Source organism: Pinus tabuliformis, chromosome 1_2 (assembly GCF_031772625.1).
Source record: "Pinus tabuliformis cultivar Carrire ecotype Pingquan chromosome 1_2, CPIR1, whole genome shotgun sequence".
NCBI lineage: Eukaryota > Viridiplantae > Streptophyta > Pinopsida > Pinales > Pinaceae > Pinus > Pinus tabuliformis.
The window spans coordinates 252,627,532-252,648,895 of record NC_142298.1 but is presented as its reverse complement, the minus strand read 5'-3'; the positions used below and the strand labels follow the sequence as shown (position 1 = coordinate 252,648,895).

Here is a 21,364-nt window from a genome sequence, read left to right as displayed (position 1 = left end):
CCTCTGAAGTCAACATTCCTTTGCACGTTCTATCTTCATATTGTAACAAGATTCTGCTTCATCTTTCAGTCATTAATGTGTTCCTAGAACGAACTCATCAGCTGTAAGCTTTTAATATGTTCAAGGTTTTTTTGGCTCCCTCTTTCCATCTTGCTCATCATTATCAAGGAATCATCATCAATCACGAGTGTTGCTTTACTTTGTTCTTCCATCCTTCTCATCTTGCTTCCACAATTTTTGACAACCTTCGTTATGTACCTGCAATTCTTACCAGCAAGAACAACCAAGAGAAATATACAAGGACAAGAGCACGATGTCAAATCTTTCAATCTAAGATTTCTATGATTTCTAAAAAATGTACATCTAGGGTTGTAGTTACAAACCCTAGAAATTCCTTGATCTAACCCTTATTAGGGTTTTTTCTTTTAACAAAGACACCCAGTCCTAGGGTTTTTGTCTTTAAAAACTAGGGATCTAATATCAAAGAACATTTAGCCTTGCAAGCCCTAGATACCATTTCCCAAGAGCCAGGGTTTCTTTAGAGGGAACAATTAATTAAGGTTAAGGTTTTCTCTCCTAGGGTTTATTCAATCTGAACTAGGGTACAAAAACCCTAAGTACCAAGAGTCTTCAAGACTTCACAAGATTGGAAGGTTTACAAACACTAGATTCTCAAGATTTTCAAAAATATGCAAAGGAACAACTACAAAACTCATAGAGAATTGTACATAACTCTGGGCCCTTACCATACCTTCTTCTTGATCAACTTTGCGCATGAATGAGATTCATCGATCTTTGGATTTTGTACTATCATAGTTTACCAATCAAAATGTGTTCCAGACTATCATCAGGTCCAATCTTCAAGTCGACTATATTGTATATATCCTCCGTTTATGTATTAGAAATGAGGATGACGTCATAGCTCTTCATACTTATGCTTCTCTCGGTCTTTTAATGTACGTTAGAGATGATCCATTTTTCTCATTCATTGATTTTTATTGTCAGCTGTTGTTGAAGCATCACCACATGAAGGTCATTGCCATCATGATTATGTAGATCTTCGTCATTCCTCTTATTGACTTTTCCTTATCCATTGTTGCCTAGGCCTGGCATGAATTGTTTTCCTTCAAGCTTCAATCTGGAGTGCACACCCTACCACATCAAACTATTGTTCAACAAACTTTCAGTCATTGTTGCCATAGATCGTGTTCATTACATAAATTCTTTGTCATGTGAGATTACTTATACACTTCAAGTCACTGTTGTGTACGGTGATCATATTTCAATGCCTCACTCCTTTGATATCAAGTGTATCGAGCTTCGTCTAATACCAAAGCAAGATATCATAAATTATGAAATCCTTAGTAGTACGTCATGTCTGAATATTGTAGTCTTATTATCAAATATACATTAGGACTACTGTCAAGTCTCCAAGTCACTATAGACATGTGATCCACGAATCATTGAACATGTAAAGCATGTGAGCCATGTGTTATCTTAATTAGAGCATGTCCATTCCTTCAATGAGATTAAGGTTAATGTATTGAAGGGCAAGTCGTAGCCATTGTACAAGGTATACAAGCCATATGACAGAGATGAGAGTTACTGTTGTGGTTGATCCATGTATTGAATGTGAGCCATTCAAATGCGTTTTTGAATTGTCGAATCACCATGAGCGAGCTTTTTGGACGTATTGTATATTAAACCGAGTCTTAACACGATCCATCAAGATATGGCCATACCATAAAACAAAAGCCGAGTACTGTTACAGTAATAGAACCACAGTGTATGCAAATCACAGAGTATAGGAGTTTCCATAGAGCGAGCCACAAGTCACGAGTTTTGTATAGGAGCGAGATTCAAAGTGTATCCTCCAGTTTCCAAGAAAGAACCACATAAAAATCATATATGTGACCATAAGTGAGTGAGTCGATCCATGAGCCACTGTAATAAAGGAACGAGGCTTCACGTTGTATATAGTTAAGGGCCTTCACACGAGTCTTCATAAGAACGAGCCAAAGTTTCTACAAAGATGTGGATCCAAGCCCTCCAAGTCTTATAGTCATATTCATGGATGTTGAGCTACCACAGTCAACACATAATAGTGGGAGGTCCATAGTGAGCAAAACCAATGATATATATATATATATATATATATATATATATATATATATATATATATATACAGTGTGCAACTTCTAAAGGTAGCGAGCAAGCCACAGTCACTAAACATATGTGGTTAAGAGTTGTTGAATGCCACAGAGCCATAGTCCACATGGTATGTGAGATTAATTGCAAAACGAACTTTCATAGAGCAATGAAAATCTTTCATAGAGCGAACATCCAAAGAGCGAACTTTCCATAGTGCGAGATCATCCATAGAGCAAATATATTCCATAGAAAGACAAGCATATAGAGGGGAAAGAAATAGTGTTTGAGTCCACAAAAATATGTTGCGAAATACCTTAGGAACAAGAGTGAAATCATGCCATATGCAAGCCTTTTAGAGAGTAATGCACAGATACATTAATTTTGTAATGCTAGTCCATTGTGATATATAGAGTACCACATGATGACTGATGTTGAGATTTCTTCAGGTATGCTAATAGGAAGTGATCTTCAAGCCTTCATAATCAACCTTAGCTCTCATACCATGTTGAGAAATCGAGAGGCTTACGATTTAGATTAGATTTTTCTTTACATGATAATTACTTGTGCGTTTGTTGGCATTTTTATTATTATAATTTCCTTCTTCCATCAATCAATTACCATAATAAAAACATGAATATCACAAAAGACAAAAGAACACAAGATACAGGCTCCAAGCCAGGCAAAACCCCTCCAAGGGGAAAACCTAGAAACTCCAAGGGGAAAACCTAGAAAATTCGCTTCTTATAAAATTAGATGAAAGTGAGATATCCAAGACCCATGACCACAAAAAATTCTAGCCCTATAGATGCCAAATCAATCCCTCCTCCTTCACAACAAATTCATCAGCAAGAAACCAACAACTAATCCTCAACAAGAGACATGATAATGCAGAACTTTCACAAATCAGACTTCAAGAGAAACTTCTTCTTCAATCTCATACTTTAGCCCTCCTGCGAAATTTCAGAACTAATCAAGTGAATTGTGTGTATCCAAATGATCTCAAATCATCCTCTTTTTGTATCCTTCGGGGTGCTAATAGACATCCTTTGGGGCCGAGCCAAATTAACAGGTAGGCCGACTTGGCATTTAAAGGGGTTTTTGACCCAAATTACATATTAAATTTTTTTTTTCCTTTGTCTTTACAATAGGTCCTATTACCCACCATTTGTGGGTGATATCCCTAGGAAATATTTTTTCTCCAAGATGGTCCTTAGCGGCCAGCAGCCCCTTGAAGCCACCAACTAGTTCGTTGTGCCATTTCTCCGACACCTGAGCCAGCCATGTGGTCCGTCACCCATCTGTCATGATCATATTTTTGAAGGTGGGCCTCCCAAGTGTAAAGGCATGCTTTGTCATTTGGTAATTGAATATTGTAGTTTTCTTATCATGGATACTTTTGGGCATGGATTAATGGGGGGATTTAGTAGAAAGAGTGGGCTAGGTCTGTGCCCTTGTCCCCTAGACCTCTTTTGCATGTTAACCTTGCACCCTTGTCCTATGAGATATCTTTTACTGACCTTTGGGCTTTAGGGATGGCACTACATGGGAAACCCTGATTTTGGTTGCGTGGTTCCGCTCCCTCATCCACATATATCACTCCCCTTACGCTCATTACAACCCCATTCATCATTTCTCTCACCTGGGTCCACATTCCTCCACTGGGTCCCCATAGGGTTAGCCTTCCCCATCCCCTTGCCCACACCTTGGGTCAGGCTTGGAATGATGCCATAGAGGTTGATGCAGTTGAAGAGAAAGGTAAAAACATAATTGGCCACATCCAATAGGAAAATGTACCACGAAATGCGAAAGATAGCTGGGACAAACACATTTAGCACGTGGGCAAAATCTAATACATGAGCTCCACCCCTTTATCATGGCCATCACCCTGGTTCCTATAGGCCCTAGATATGAGCCTCCTTTATCATTCAGGAACCCATGATTGTCCCAACCCCTGGTGGGAAATGAACCATCCTACCTTAAAGGGGTATCCACTGTTATACCTTACACATCATGCTCTTATCCCTTTAGCCCTAAGCAATTAATCAAATAAAAATGATAAAAGGCAAAAGGCATATAAAGAAGGGTGGAAAAATCAAGGTCGGGGCACCTCATGCAGCATGATTTCTCCCTCCTACAGATTATAGACCCAAGTGTGGGCTTTCCTTTTACTAGCTACCCTTGTACCCCAACATGTGGCCCAGAGCTGCCCCTTTCACTCCATACTCCATTTATCTCTTTATCACAAGCCACCACCCTTTGAAGGATGTACCTTAGACATACTATCCCCTTTAAAGGTAGAAACCACCTAATAGGGTACTTGGTTAACCCCTTTTGGAGCTTGGAGACATTAGCACATGCCAAATCCCACCATGGAAGGGCATGCCATTATGAAGTGCCCACTTGTTGTCCCTGGTTTGTAAGCTCTTTAATTCGATTTCCTTAAATGAATTGTTATACTAGAAGGCTAGGGGATGCATTGAATCTTATGCAGGATTGTAGATGGTCTCCATTTGGGCTCTGATCTCCCTATACGAGGTCCTAACCATCCAAGGGGCTACAGTGGCACATGTTGGGTGCAGGTAGAGAGCCATGGGCCTCCACAATAGTAGACAACACTCCATGGATTCCCAGAGATATTCAAAAGATTGCTCAAGATTCACCTATTGGATGAGGAAGATACACTTGGTTCACCATGCTCAGCCGGTCCAACAATTGTACCATGCACTTGGAAAATGACCCATGACTTGTATGCTGATGTGGCTTCACTTACGCCATCACCTGAGCCCTTACAAATGGTTTATAGGCATCTTTGATCTCCTTGGAGACCCATGAGGTTACTTGTGTTCCCTCACACCTATTGGGAGTACCACATGTTGTTTGGAGAACAAGGGGCCGACCCCTTGTCCAGTACTTTTGGGAGTCCTATTCATCATTGTGGCACTTATGGACTTCATCAGGGTTCTTAGAAGGCCCAACCATATGTATTATTGATCACTTGACCTCTTGAGAAGCTTATTCTTTTGTTTATGAGCTACTTTGGTAGGCTTGTCAACAAATGTTAGTTGTTTTGCACATTATTTTATTCTAGGGGCTAATGTAGGCCCAAGTAGCAAAATTGAACTCATTAGAAGTGTATAAATAGAAGTGATGAGAATTCATTTTAGCATCATCACTTGGATTGGACTTGTATCTCTCTTGAGAATTTCGCTATCCTTCTTGGAGGACAAATTTTGGAGCATGGAATTAATTTTGATGTTTGGATTATTTTCTTTTATCTTGGAGCTTCTTGATTGGCAAGTTCTTGATGGTTGGATATACTCTTAATACATGTAAGTACAAATTAATGCCATCTTCTTTTCTATTCTTGTCACATACATTGTTGCTACGATTTTGCTATGCTGGGGCTAATTTACTGCATCTATTTATGCAAAGTTGTGGAAATTCAGTTTCTAGATAGTGATGCTTGATGTGTGGGCCATGTATTATGAATGAATGTTCCTAGAGATGCTTCTTCATTGAAATTCATCTTGATAAGCCATCAATCTTGCAAAACAAAGTATAAAGTTCCTGAAGCTGCTGCCCTAATGCTATGCGAAGTTGTCTTTGAGGCCTCCTTGACATAGAAAATTCAATGTCCATAGTCATAATTACTCTTGACTCCAAATCTCCCCAAAGGATTAGGCACTGGTCCACCATAAGGTGATCACCTTAAACCTATTTTCCTTCTCCCCTCTCCTCTTCTCTAGGTCTAGTCCTCTAGGTCACCTAGGGCATCAATTATCTCATAATCTAGCCATCCAAATACTTTGATTTTTGGTCCATTATTGCACTAGTGTGTCCCCAAGAAGCCCTCCAAATTTCATGAGATTCTGACGGTGGGATCTTGGGATATCACAAGTCCTAGCTCGAAGACCAATTCTTGCCCTTGCTTTCCCTTAGGATAGAAACCTCACTGGGATCCTTGCATTTCCTTTTATTGAAAATTCATTCCTTGATCCATTTCCCCTCCCTAATTAGGTCAAGCATATCATTGGTTGCTAAATCCTATCCACGTGTCTTAATCTCAGGTCCACTTGGTCTCGTGTTGTCCCATGCACTATCAAGGTTAAATCTTCAAAGATCACCTGGGACCCAAGTTTCCATAAGAATTCTAGGATTTAGGGATATCCTTTATAAGACATACTCAAAACCTAACCCTTGAAATTCTCCCCAAGACCTTCCTTGAGAGCCTTCCATCTTGTCTTCCAAGACAAGCAAGCCACATATTTGAGCCTCTTGTGAATAGGCTTCCAGGATAACCCCTTGCCCTATTATTAGTTCATCCATTTCGTGATCCTTATCATAACGGGTCTCGTCTCGTCGGTGAAAGTCCATAAATAGTAGGGAGCCTTAATTGAGGTGACAGTGGACTATCGCTCCATTGTTGCCCTTAGCCTAGTAGTAGCCCTTCAAGGATCCCTTTTTAGGACCCTTGCTAGTTTGATTTGTAAAAGGTCCAAATAGGGCTTTGACTCTTTGAAACAAGGAAACCTAGAAGCATGAAGAACATGCTTATCTAATAAAATAATAAAAATTCCTTTTCTCCTTTTGCCTCCTTTTCTTCTTTTTCTTTTACATAAAATATACAATGATATAGGTACAAAGACCATTATGAAGACCGAACTTAGTTACATTTTCTAACACCTCCTAGGAAACAAAATAAAATATAGGTTGATAGTCTCAAAGTGTGGCTTCCCTCAGTCCTTGGGGAAGTTAGCTCCATTGCAATAGAAAAAGAAAGTATTCTTCTCAAAATGCATGTCTAGATCTGGCTTTTTGTGGACTTGTTGCCTAGCCATATGGGTGACTCCTAGGGGAAATTTTTCTCTCGTTGTTTCAACTTGTGAGCTAGCAACCCTGTCATGATCCATAGATAGCTAGCCTTTGATGCCTCTCATCCACTTTCTAGTTAGTGCTCTTTTTTTACATGTAGCCTTCTCATCGATGAAGGTGGGTCATATATTGCGAGGTACATAAACCATTTTTGTATTCAAGTGCTTTCATTTAATTTTTAAAGGAATTCTAGTATGGATCATAGGTTGAATTGGATGATAGACTGCTTTTGGTTATGCACTTGTTCCCATGCATCACCTTGGTTGTTATAACTTGCTCGTAGTTTAGTGTGACCTTCCTTGAGGCCTTTCTTTCATTGCCTAGGATGGGCACAAATATGAGGCTTTGATTGATGTTGCGTGTTTGTGATAATCTGTACATATAACCTTCGATCTTCCCCATGTATCCACATCCTATCTTCAGGTTGATTGCTATCTGTCACCAATATTGGTTCCTTGTTTTCCTCATCCTTGAGTAGGGGCCTAGTTACTTTGCCCTAAGAGGTTGATGGAGTGGAAAGAAAAGAAAAGGTATGATGCATATCAATATGTTAAATTGCAAAAGATTGGCAAGGATAAATGAAAGTGCGTGGACGAAAGGTGACGCTGAGCTCCTTTCCCCTCATTAGCCCTCACATTTCTCCTGGCTAATGCATGAGCTATCCAAATAAAATGAACTTTGAATATCCCAATCCGTTGAGCAAGGAAACATGCCATCTTCAAGGGGTCAATGATGAACCAATGAAAACTTGTAATGCAAGCTATATATGTAAAAAAGAAAAATTATTGATGAAAAGACACACAAGAGGGGTGGTAAAAATAGGCTGAGGAAAGGGGTACTCAAGGTCCACGTTTGCTCCCTCTTTGCATCATAACACTCAAGGATGCTGTGAATTTGATAGCTGGTACAAGACAAAAATTGCAAAACTCTTGTCGGAAACCATTCAAAAATTGCAGTATACAATGTCATTCAAGTCATTGCTAATAACACTGCAAATTGGAAGGCAAGAAGAGAAATCATTGAGGATAGATATCTGAACATGTTTGGTTTTGGTTGTTTGGTGCACACATTGGTCCTCTTGATGCATGAGATTAATAAGTTATTAGAGGCTGAATATAAATGTATTAGTGCCTTGTACAAGAAAGGGAGGAAGATTGTAATATTGATCACCAATCAAAGTGCCAGGTGCTTCATTTTTTGCAATCACTTTAAGTTGGAGCTACATAAGCTTGCAGAAACCAGTTTTGCTAACTGTTACCTTATTGCAAGGGTCATTTTTAAGTAAGAGGGCTATTGGGTTTGATTTTGATGTATGTATCTCATCTGATAAATAGGAAATTTCAAGAGGTGGAGAAAATCGTTCTAGATGGCCAGTTATAGGCACATGTTAGGTATGTTCTGTAGTTCACCATGCCCATTTATAATGTGATTTGGTTTTCTGTTTCAAATAAGCCATTATTTGGGGAGATATATCAGCAAATGGACAACATACTAGGCTAGATCAAAGACAAGTTTAATGGAAACATGCTATTTTGAATCATCTTATTTGTAAACAAGTCAAATGGTGGGATATCTAAATGTGTAACTCCATGTCTTAGCATATCTTTTTACACCAAAATATTTTTTTGTTTCATGGTTGGCTCCATGAACACTTGGGTGGGGATAAGAGAACACTTCAAATGGATTAAAAGTTTCAAAATGGGTATGCATTAGACAAACTAGTCCTATGATGAGGTTGAGTTTCATCAAGTATGAAGTGATTTAATGGTGTACATTAGTGGCCATGGAGTCTTTGGTTCTATTCATGTAGTTTTAATGATCAAGATACGATGAATCCTATAGAATGTTGAAAGTTTTATAGTTTTTCTACCTGACATCTACTTAAATTGGCGGTGAGGGTTCTTTCATGGGTTGTGAACACTTCTTTTGAAGGGAAGTATTTGGGAACCTACAAGTTAACATCATACATAGTTTAAGGAGAAGCAACCTAAAATCAGGTTGGGCAAAAGTCCTGGTTTATTTGCACTACAACTTTGAGGTTGTTATGCCACTTTTGTAAGGTGGCGAAGAATGATAACACATATAGGACTATGGACAATGAGGATGACTTTAGAGTGCTTGGAGGATGAAATTTTGTTTGATGGGATGCATGAATGATGACATTGATCACGCAATAGACTTGTCACCCCCATCCACTACCATTGTTGTCACTAGTAGGATCTCAGAGGTAGTGTTTTCAGCTTCCAAGGTTGCAGATGAGATGTGGCCTGTTGATGTGGATGCCAAAGCTACCATAAGCAATCGACAATCAATGCCAAATCAGCTCCATGCTCACTTTGAACTTAAGTCACCAGGCACAGGGACATGGGACACGCAGGACACACAAATTCAAGTGTCAGACACAGGGCACGTAGATTCTATGTTGTAAATTTGTAACATTATGCATACAAATACAATCGTGACATACTCATCAATGATCCAATACGAGAAAAACAAGAAATTAACAATAAATTGTAGTTTTGTCATCAAATCATCAAAATCAAAATGTGTTACATAGGTATTGAGTCCTGAGGACTCCTGACTAGTAATGGCAATGGAAAATAGAAGTAGAAAATACAAAACAACTACAAGGTAATAGGTAGTTCATCAATCATCATCATCCAAATCAACATCACTGTAACGGTCACAACTGCTCTCCTTTGCATCCTCTGTATCTATTGTAATCTCTTTTTTCTATTGGTGTGGAGGATTACCCCTCAAGAGTATCACCATCATCAAAAGTGACAGGCTCTAGCGTTGGCTTAGTAAGATCTAAGTTGGCCAATGCCAACTTAACATTGCTATCCAAACCCATATCATGAGGAAACACATCCCACATCTTTGTCTTTCCCTTCAACCACTCCTCACTCTGTCTGTAAACAAGATGAAGGTTGGTGTGCGCATACACCATTGTCTCTGCCCTGGACTACTCAAGCTTGCTATTCTTCAAACTATACAAATTCCCTTATGTGCTCCAATTCCTCTCACAACAAGAGGATGAAATCAAAATGCACTTATCGATTACTTGAATCACCTCGAAAATGCTCCTAAACCCTTTGCTACTCGCTCCCACACACCCACAACAAAAGAGACACATTACAATGAAGAGAAAGGTGGCCCGAATCGGGGTTTTAAAGAGACGCGACATGCTTTTCAAGAGGGATGTTGTAAAGTGTAACTAGGTTTGGTCTTCATAATGACATGTAATTATGATCTTTGTAAATGACGAAAAGAAGAGGATAAAATTATTTTTGTAATGCCTTGCTTCATGGCTTTCATGAGCAAGAGTTTTTATCTAGATGGTTCCCATTGAGAGACTTAGGATTTATCATTAGAGTCATAGAGTCAATGTCATGTATGGAGAATCCCTTCTTGGGCATGTGTCAAATGTATAGTCTATAAAGCCCTCCATCGATAAGCACTAGTTCTCCTTCTTCATGTCGGCCTTAAGATGCATAAGGAAATTATGTCGGCTTACCTATTTAAGAGACACCTATTCGATGCTTAGGTCGGCTTATTTTATAGATGAACTACTATATATATGTGGCTAGGGTCTTCACATTTCAGACAACAAAAAATTCACATATATCTCTGTAATTTCGGATGATAATTACAGTGAAGAAGTTCAGGGACAACAAGGATATCTTTAAGGGTGATCACAGTCCAGCTGCTCGGATTCTCTGAGATTTAGATCACAAAAGACGAGCTTGGAGAAGGTATTGAAGGGGTGGCAAAGGTCTTTTATAATAGAGGGAATACAAGGACTTTTCAAGGGACAACAAGGAGTCAAGCAGCTCGGATATAATCACAGTCAAGGAGTTCGATAGCATTACAGTCATGAAGTTCGGACTTCTGGAAGCCACATATCAGTGTTATAATGAAGCCACAGAAATTTGGTGTTCACAATATGGTGTTATGACAGTGATGCGTTTCCATGTCACTAAAGTTCGATAGAAGATGATCTCAGTTCATGTTGATAAGCGAAGAACGCCGAAGTGGAAGAGGAGGAGTCAAGCAGGAGGTTAACTATCAAGAGAACTAGTGTCTTGGTCTTGGAGTGGCTAATAGGTCAAGGGTCTTGGTCTTGGGATTTGTCAATTGGAATCTTTATAAGGAGAATCTGTGCGGGTTTTCCTCTCAAAGAGTGAGAGGTTTTGGCCATGGTAGATAGCCTACATTCTGTGTATCTTGTCTATTTTATGTTCATGCATTGGTTACTCTGCTGAAGAACGCTAATAATCTAAGAAGAAGAAGATTCTAACTTAAAGAAGCAAAAAGTATTCACAAGCAGTCACTAATGAAGGAGAAATCACCTAATGCTAATGCCCTAGATTTCTCAACAAGGGACACATGTCCCAAAATCATGTCACGCTGTCCAACACTTGGGATTCGGGACACGAGGGGGTGGGAGGACGAATCCGGTTACTTAGCTTTGAACTAAATCTCTTCACCATGGCTCCATGAACTCCAAATGCTCACAATTGGTCAATGAGAGAGGTGTGAGGAAAATAGGAAAGGGTTGTGGCCATGGGGGGGCTTTCTATATATAACAATAAATTATGGTTTAGAGGTGTGGTGGGATTTTTGGTTTCCTCTATTTTTCCCTTTTTGTTTTGGGCACATGTAGTTGTAGTGGTTTGTTTAGGAGGGGAATTGGCTAAGTCTGCACGGGGTGCTTTCTTATAACAATAAATTGAGGTTTAGTAGGGGGTGTGTTCTTTTTTATTTGTTTCTTTTAAATATTTATCTTTTCATTTTTTTTCCGTTTATTTTCCCATTTTTCTCACCTAGGCGCTTATATATAATGTTCCACCAGGTTTTTCGGGTGGGGAGCTACACATTGGGAACATGTGGGAGCACTCCCAAAATTTAGGGAAGTTTGGGGTGGGCAGATGGCAGGGTCCCTAGTATAGGGGAGCCCCCATCTCTAAAATTGAAAAAATAAAAGTAATAATGATAAAATCCGGTCAATAACAATTCAGCCCATGCAAATTCATCATTGTGCAATACAGTGGAAACACGTTAATCCCACCAATCCTAAAATCCTGAAAACTGTTAAGTTTGCTGAATTCTGAATGGAATATGAAAGTCTACTTTCTTCACATGAAGTTTGATGAAGTTGGAACCACTATCAAATATCATGAAACAATTAATGGCAATGTAAAAAATTTAGCTAAAAGTGGCATTCTCCTTTATCTGTAAGGATTCAATATTTCCATTAATTACCGAGGTCCAGACTCCTCAAAGCTTTTGGACAAAAAATCTGGATGGGGGAGAGCCGAAGCCTCCCCATTCTTGGGGTTTGGGTTGGGGGGAATGGGGTTTGGGCAGTGTGGTGTGTGGTGTTGGTGGGCCTGGACATCCCACTTTTCAGGGTGTCCCAGACATCGGGGAATTTTTTCCCCGAGTTTTCCCCCTTTTTTGTTTTGGATATACACTTTTGGAGTGGCTTGTGCAGAACGGGAACCAGTGGGTTTGGCAGTAAACTGACAACGCAATTGCTGACCTGGTTGAAAGGCCAGTTTGGCACCCAGCTGGTTTTGAAAACATTGCTATGGATCAAAATTTCTATCTTCGTAAAAGTATGGTATTTGTCTACAGGTAGCACAAAAGCCTGTTCTCATATTTTCTGCAACTAATTTTATGTTCTGCATGGTTTTGAATATATATGCATCTGAATATATACTATATAAAAATTGCTTCCACTCTTATCTGGAAATTGGCACTTAGCACTCCTGCTCCGTGCTTCACTATTGGTCTGTTCTTCCATGTTATTATTGATTTTTTATTTCCCCTTTTTATTGAAAATGGTGCTTGTGATTAAAATTGCATTGTCTTTTTCAATATACCCTTCAGTGACCAGTATGGCTGCCTATGATGAACCCTCTTATTATAAAACTTATTAGAAAATGAAGACACTATAGTGTTTATGAATACTAAACAGAAGCACAATCACTTCAAAGGTTAGAAAGATTGAATAGAAATGACAGGAAGGATATATTGATCTTTGTATAAAGATAACAGAATTATTCATAAAGGTACAGATTTGTTTAGAATTCAAGCAGCTATGGTCTCAGCTAGAGTTCTCATTGTGCAGCTATTGCCTGTGAACAGCTTACAGAGACATGTTTGTGGATTTGCTAGGAATTTTCCTTTTTCACAAGAATAATTTGATTCACTTCCCATTTTTAATTTTTGGAACAGAAGCTCACAGCAGCAAGCATTGTTTCATTAATATTATTATTTGCTGTTGTCGTCATCACACTTTTTTAATAAATTCATTAAATTTAAGAAGCCATTTGACAGGCCCTGGACTGCTGAAATTATGGAAGAGCAAATTGTTGTTGTCCGTAAGGATTTTCGGAGTGGTGCTAATGCTTTTTACATTGTTTTTGTTGTTTATTGAAGCTGATAAACGTTGAGTTGGTTAATATTTGATTAGACAAATATCAGCCTGGGAAAGTCGTCTCACATTTTGCTTCACTTTTAAGTTTCATAGTATTAGGGAACTTGCATGCTTAATTTTTCAATTTATATTACTGCCATTGAAGGACCTAAAGCAAAGCCTTTTCAGATCATATCTCACAGAGCTTGCAGTTAATTTTTATTTCTGGATATAATTCTTGCAGGGAGGTTGAGGATTTTGCGAGGAGGTTGAATTCAGATTGGCCTGAGAGAATGCAGGAGATTCTTGCTTCTGGTCAGGAGCCGAAGACAATTGGTCCAGTTTCTCTTGTGTATGATTCTTCCTTGAAGAGATTTACAAGTAGGTCCTTTTTCCTCCTTGCAACATCCGGGTGCTTTTTAGCACCTGTTGAAATGTTTGGCTACTTTTTGCAATATTTACCCTACAGTATATGCTGCTTATATTATATAGATATTTTTTTCAAAAGATTCATCACACTGATTTTGGTTTACTTATGTTTTCATTCGACACTTTTTGTAAACTCTCAGTCTTCTTTTCCATATTTGTTGTTCTATATATATGGAAAAATCAACATTTATTATGTAGATGTGTATGGTGTTTGAACCACCTAAGTAACCTTAACATTGGTTACATGTTATTTGTGGTCCCATTACATGCAATGTATTTAATATTTACATGAACATTGCAGTTCCAATGAAGCTGTCAACCAAAACTGGAAACTTGAAAGCTTGAACTTGAAGTTTGTGACTGCCACCGCCCTTTAAACAAAAGCAGGAACTGTGAACTTTGAATCTTTACCCAAAACCAAGTTCCACACCATTGGAGCGTGCTGTTTGATCCTCCAATACCACCTTCAGATAGAACTCCAATAAAGGTCTCTACCCAAACTTGAAATACAAAAGCTTGAACTCAATTCTTGTTGAAGTCAACCCTCTTTAAACAAGAGCAGCTGCTGTGAAGTTGCACCCATTGTCTAAGTGTATTATCCCCGAGGTATAATATATTATATATCTGGATTAATATACTTAGACAATGGGTGCAAGTTGCAACTTCCCAGCAGCTGCTATTGTTTAATTATTGATGATGTACAATGGAGGTGCCCTGAGTATTAATACACATAAAGGCGCATGTTAACCGAGTGACATGCCTTTTAATTGAGTATGCAACATTACCCTATTATTATTGTTCTTATTGTTTTTATGTTTGTGATTTATTAATGTACGTAACATCTCTGCACTTTTCAAAATGTTTCATCCTTGAAGCGCTGATAAGGTTATTGTCTTGGATAGGATACATTTAGACTATTCCTATAGTTGCTAAAACACACCCCGTTGTTTGTTCTTTTGTCAGTCTCTGGACAGCCTTTATGTATTCATACGTTTCTGTAGAAATTCACATTTTCTAGAACTCTTAACTTGGTCCTGTCCTTTATGGTTAAATCTCGATCTGGATTTTTTGGACAAGGTTCTCAACATAATTATGATCCTAAGCATCAGATAGACCAACCTCCCACATTTCCTTATGTTGTTGAATATGTATTTTAGTGGAGGGTGGTATATATCTCTTTCCCAATTGCAAGTATTGAGGTCAACATGGGAAAATATGTGGCCATCAGAAATGGCTGCTCTTACAAAAAATGCATGTGCAGCAGATAAGCAACCATCTTACTGCCAAACTTCTGTTGTGCTCTTTATGAATTTTACATTTATGTGACCCTTCATCTCTTGTTGGTGACATAGTCACCACATTCGCTTAACTTTAATGATAAATTCGAAATTTGGCACATTTAATAGGCGGCCGCACAAATTTGTTGAGGTTTTAATTTGCCTTTCAACTGAGCTATCATCTCTGGTATTTATGCAATAGTTGACTTCGAAAATATGCTTACAGTATACATCTGCTTTGTATTGCCGACTGTACAATGCATTGTTGAAATGATTTCCACCTACATATTTAGCCGTTGCACATTGACCAGTCACGGATCAGGCTATTGGGTGTGGTAGGAGAGTTTGTGCGGTGGGCAAGGTTTGGGGCCCTCGGGAAGAACTCTCAGGATGTTTATTTTTGTGAGGGAGACTGGGGACAGGATCCAGAGGAGAAAAACCTGATTGGGATTCATATTGATCGGGCTGAATGAAATGGTTGACAATTGTCTTTGCAGAAGAGCTTACAGTTCTACGACAGATTTGTAATTTTTATTAATAACGTAGTCTTAATATAAGTATATATTGATGTAAAATCTTTTTCCTCCAAGATTTACTTTGTTATTATAAAGCTAAGCTATATTATTATTTTTATACATTTTTTAATATATATATATATATATATATATAAGGTGAATTACATAATTTAATAATAATTTTAAGTTATATAATTAAACATATCACTTTCACACACAGGTGTGTGTGTATATATTCGAATTTAATGACATTTTATTAGAAATTTTTATATGATGAACTTTTACCAAATTTCATTGTTGTTGAATTCGAACCAAGTGAGCTAAGTTGGTGAAAGCAATAACTTCAAATATGGTTATGCCTCATAGAAACTGTCTTTATACATGTTATTGGTCCAACCATCTAAAAGTGCTGTCAAATAAACTGCATAGCTTGTAGGAATATTAAATTTGTTTGCTAGATAAATACCTCTACTGGACATTAATTTCGTGTTAATTAAGCGTTGCAATCCATATCTCAAAATTGAATAGCAGTTTCAATGTGTAGGGTAACCCTAGAAGTGGAAAACTTTGGACAAAGAGTAATATCTCCTTTAAATATGAACTCAATGCTAGTATACGTAGAAGTTTAGATCGTGAAATGATGGTCATTCACTGCTTGGAAGCCCTGCAACAGGAAGGTCTCCTTGTTCTGTTCGAAGGAAGGGAACAAATTTATGAGGATGATGAGCCAGCGGACAAAGGTTTTGTGATCCCTGTTGAAGATGATGTTGCAGGTGTAAGCTTATTCCCGGCAATCGTTAATGAAGAAGCTCATGCAGGCCATTTTGAGGACAGTGAAATCTACATTGAGAACAATTCTAAATTCTCTCTGGATGTTCATGGAAATAGGGATGAGAGTGAACTGATAGTGGATACCCACAAAAACTGTGAAGAAATTGCTCTGCAGGATCGTGATGATGCTGTTGTTGTTGTTACAAATGAAGTATTAGGAGAAGGCTCTCTGGAACAATTGGAAGAAGACGATAAGGAGTTGTTGGCTGTGCTTCAAAAGGGGACCTGCTGTGTCTTTCTCTCAAAGATTACAATGCTGTTTTTGAATAGATTGCCACAGATCTTGAGCAAGAACAACCTGGCAGTCCCATTGGGGGTGATGTTGCTGGTGTTCTTGATCATGAAGAGAACAATTCAGACAATGATGACGTTGTTGCCATGAAATACAGTCTAGATTAAGGAGATATCCTCTTTCCATCACTTAAGAGACTGCTACAGATCTATCAGAGCAATACAAAAGAAGCACTATTGAACACCTAAAGCTAAATTTATTAATTGCACAAAACAGAGACAAGTCATACTTCCTATATTTTGAATGTCCAACAAATTTTGATGAAGAGGTTGGCTGTGATCATAAAACACAGGATATAAAGTTTAAACTAGCATATGGTGAAAGTTCAAATGGCTTAGATAGAACGTACCCACAATCTTGAAGGAGATGACAAAAATTCAAATGGACTGTGCTTTAATAAGCCACCAGGCCTTGATGGCAGTCATAAAAACAGATGGGATGACCCTAGAAGGGAGCAGTCTTGTGGCACACATGATCAGGGCGGGTTATATGAATGCCATGTTAATTTTCTTATACCGTACTGATTTGATTTTCGTAATATTTTTTATACCCAGAAAATATTTCATCCAATAAAATCTTTTTCTGAAAACTGCTGAAAATAAATACACTGGTATTTCAACTTTAAATAAAAATTGCAGTGAAAAATAAATGGAAAATCAGTCACAAAACACATCAGAAAATTATTCCCAACAAATTCTCTCACTTTCTATTACTCAGGAAAATTAGGGCATCCTTTAACAAGGAAATCTATGCACAGACTAAGTAACATGACACATCCTCCTCCCCATCATGTCACGTATTTCAGGAGTTGGACAAGACACGTGTGTGAGGTGTGTCGGACAGGAGTTTGACTCGTGTCCTGATTGTAGGCACGAGTTTGACTGGTGTTAGACAAGAGCCTTACTGGTGTCCCAAAATTTGGACACATGTCCATTGAAAAAGCATCATAAAATCGATTTATTGCCTTATTCTCATGAAATTCAGTCATTGATTTGGAGCTATCAAAGGTTTTGGAGTGCAGCTAAGGGTGATTAAGCAATGTTAGTAGGTATTCCAAGTGTTGGGAAGTGGATTTGTCTAAGCCCTACTAATGCTATGCAATTAATGGTAATGTTAAATCATTACCATTAATTGACTCAGGATGTTTGAGAGTGGTTCTTACCACATTTTATTTCATACGGAGAAAGTATAATTTTAGATCCCACTCAAAGTCTAGCAGACTTAACAGTTTTCAAGATTTCAAGATTGGGGGAATTGCAATGCTTCCATTGGAATCTGTCATGTATGAGAGATGGAATTAGCATTTAATTAATAGGACCAAGCCCTGCATGTACCTTAATGTTGGTGGCATTGATTGTTGAACTCCTCTATCATGACTCTAATATAAATGTACACATCAATCAAACAAAATCTCGATTTGACATGTTAAGATTTTTCTATTTTATTTTAGAGCTTAGAGGGTGATATTGATGATGAGAATCCCAAAATAGGCAATGATTTTGATGATAGGTAGTAGTAGTTATTTGTTGTAGCATGCTTCTTTTTGGACTCTATAGGCCATTTAGGGCCCCTTTGTTGATGTATTTTTGGTTCAGAGATGGATTGCACTCAATGCTGTTTTGGTTATTGCATTAGTTGTATGATTGAATTTGTATCGTCATCATGTAAATGTTTCATACATTTCATATTTTGTGTAATTCACTAATTTGTTATATTTTCTAATCTGTAATATATAACGTGTCCTTGTGTCATGTGACTTAGCCCAAAGAGAATACACAGAAAATAGAGCAATGGATCATGGCAACTTGGTCCTCTTAAAAATTCGGCTTGCATCTGTGCTGACTGTTTTTCACAATTTGGCCCGCCTGTAGCAACTCGACCTCCTCCTTAGTCTGGCATAAACCCTCATGACCTTCACAAACTCATGGCTTGCCTGCTAGAACTTGGTTTCACAAGTCTTGACCTCCTCCATGCAGCACACCCTCGGTCTCCAACACAAACAAGCCTTTGTCCTCCTCTTTTGCACTCATTCTGCAAACCTGTACTCCAAAATTTTTGCAGCGGCACACTTTTCACCTCTCTTCAATGTTAAGTCTCTCGCTTGAGAAAATCATTGTCCCAAAAATAATGTGTCTTCACCTCTCTCTTTAGGCTTCTTTTATAAATTCTCATTGAGCTAGATCTCAAACCCTAGATCTCCTAAGTGATGGACGGCTAGGATTAGATCCTAAGCTTCACTTGAGATCATATCTAGATCACTTACTTAATGATTTTTTTTCCTTAGAAACTTAGCTCAATAGCAAACATTAATCAATAAATTAATTAATGTAGTTTTTCTAAGTTAAACTTAGGAAAAAGATTATAAAAGTTACTTCAAAGTTAAACTTAGGAAAAAGATTATAAAAGTTACTTCCTCATGAGAAAGAACCTAATGAGGCAATTTAACATCTTCTGTATGCTTGACACCTATCTTATGCAAAAGCACTAGTCTGAGCTATTAACATCAACACTCCCTCCTAGCAAGGAAGTTATTCTACACCACTCCTAGCTTATCTTTGTAGAAAACAAACTTCCCCTTCACCAGGGACTTGGTGAGAATATATGCAACTTGCTCATTTGTGGATATGTATGAAGCTTCACAACTCCCTTTTGGACCATGTCTTTGATGAAGTGGTCTGTGATCTCTTTGTGATGGACTTGTCATGAAACATTGGATTATGGGAAAGCTTGATGCAACTTGGATTGTCATAGTGAATCACCGTGATATCCAACTCAAGACCAAAGAACCCTACAAGCATCTTGCAAAGCCAAATGCCCTTATAACTCGCCAAGCTGGCTTACATATACTCTGCCTTTGTGAAGTAAGTGCCACAAAAAACTGCTTCCTGCTAAACCATGAGATTGTTTCTGACTCTAGATTGAAATAACACGCATAGCTTCTCTTCATGTCCACTGTACTCCTAACATAGTCCAAGTCTGTATATCCCACTAATTGCACTCCATCACTCTTGACATATCCGAGCACATACTCCATTGTGCCTCGTAGATACCTGAGCACATGCTTCGTTGCTACCAATTGAAGCCTCTTCGACTTCACCATAAATTGGCTCAGTGTGTTCACAACTAAACATATATTTAGCCTAGTGCTGATCAGATACGTCAGAGAAGCTGTCAACTACTTGTACAGTGTGGGATGCACCAACTTAGACTCAGATCCACCACCTTCCTCAAGTTGGTAATTATGGGTGTTGTCAAAGGAATACAATCCACCATCCTGAATCTCTTCAAGATTTCAACTGCATACTATTGAATTTTCTACAAGATGTACAATATATACAATTTTCTGCGAGATAATTATTTCCTAGTGATTGTCCACACAGTGTTTGTGCGACTGGTATCACTGGAAAATTACACTTCAAAAAATTTCAACAGTAAGTAGAGCGGAAACAATAAAGATCATAGAAAGACAACCATGCACAATAGAGACAATAATTTTACCCTTGGAAAAAACCCAACAACTTTTCTTCAGGAGAAATGATCTTTCAGCAAGGTTTACAAATCAATAATTTGTTTAGAAATCCGTGCCAATAATCCAAGTCAAGCCTAGTAAAAAATCTATTGGTCATTGTTGGTCAAACCAACCAAAATATCAGAAATTCAACGCTGGTCAACTAAGCTTGGTCAAACTACCTGTAGTCAAAGTTCGGCCCTGTGGTTGACAACAATCAACCTTAGGCTTCTACTGTCAACCTTGTGGTTTTTTGGTCAACTCCCTATGGTCAACAATCTGCATGTGCAACACTCCTAAGGTCAACATTCTGTGGTCAAACCTTGGTCAAAGTAGCCTGGTCAAGCAGTCAAACTCAATCAATTGCTACTGTCAATTCGACTGGTCAAACTTGTCTAGATTTCAATAAAATCTTCGTCATATGTGCGGCTAAGAGAGAGAGAGATAAAAGATAGAAAGATGATCTCCAAAGCATATTTCTTCTTGCTCTTTATTGGTGGAGAAATGAGACTTCATGTCATCTATATATACTTGTCAAATGGGGCAAAAATAACCCAAGGGACACACCCTTTCATTGGTTGGGCCAAGTTGTAGACCATTTGGAAAAGCGAGAATACCTCTCGATGCTACACAAAAATCAACACTCCCTCTTAGCGAGGGAGGTACTCTCTTTAGCTGCAACTAGATTTCCCCTTGGCTGAAGTTTCTCCTTCCACAAGAAAAGTTCATGAGCTTGCTATGTTGATGTAGTATCCCTTCACATGCATGTCTATAGATATAGATCACTCCATCTTGGAGCAGGCAATGTGAGCAACCTAGGCCGTTTACCCCTGACCAAATTAGTATGGCCCAACCAAATCAACATGGCTTCTTAGGAGGTCTATCCCTGGGCCATTCACCCTTGGCCAAATCAACATGGCCCAGTGAAATCATTATGACTACTAAGGTGAATGTATCCATCTCTCATAGTCAAATAAGCACGACCCAGTCAAATCAGCATGGCTACTTAGGAGATGGTCTGCTTGATCCTATAAAGCCATCAACACTCCCTCTGAATGAGGGAAA

The 21,364-nt window shown here is 38.4% G+C and overlaps 1 protein-coding gene across 6 annotated transcripts in view; it reads left to right on the top strand.

Annotated features, from left to right (window-relative positions):
• Nucleotides 1–21,364, top strand: part of LOC149205321 (SKP1-like protein 21) — a 288,166-nt gene that overhangs the window by 161,293 nt on the left and 105,509 nt on the right. For 3 of the 6 annotated variants that reach the window (XR_016252442.1, XR_016252441.1, XM_089394998.1), the window contains exon 9: nucleotides 13,692–13,828. Coding sequence is in view for 1 of the 6 variants with exons in the window: in XM_089394998.1 (XP_089251124.1) it covers nucleotides 13,692–13,828 (137 nt within the window). In the remaining 5 variants the exon portion in view is untranslated. Of the gene's footprint in view, nucleotides 1–13,691; nucleotides 13,829–14,177; nucleotides 14,364–21,364 lie in introns of those variants that run through there. The other 3 variants (XR_016252443.1, XR_016252440.1, XR_016252444.1) reach the window with 2 other exon arrangements.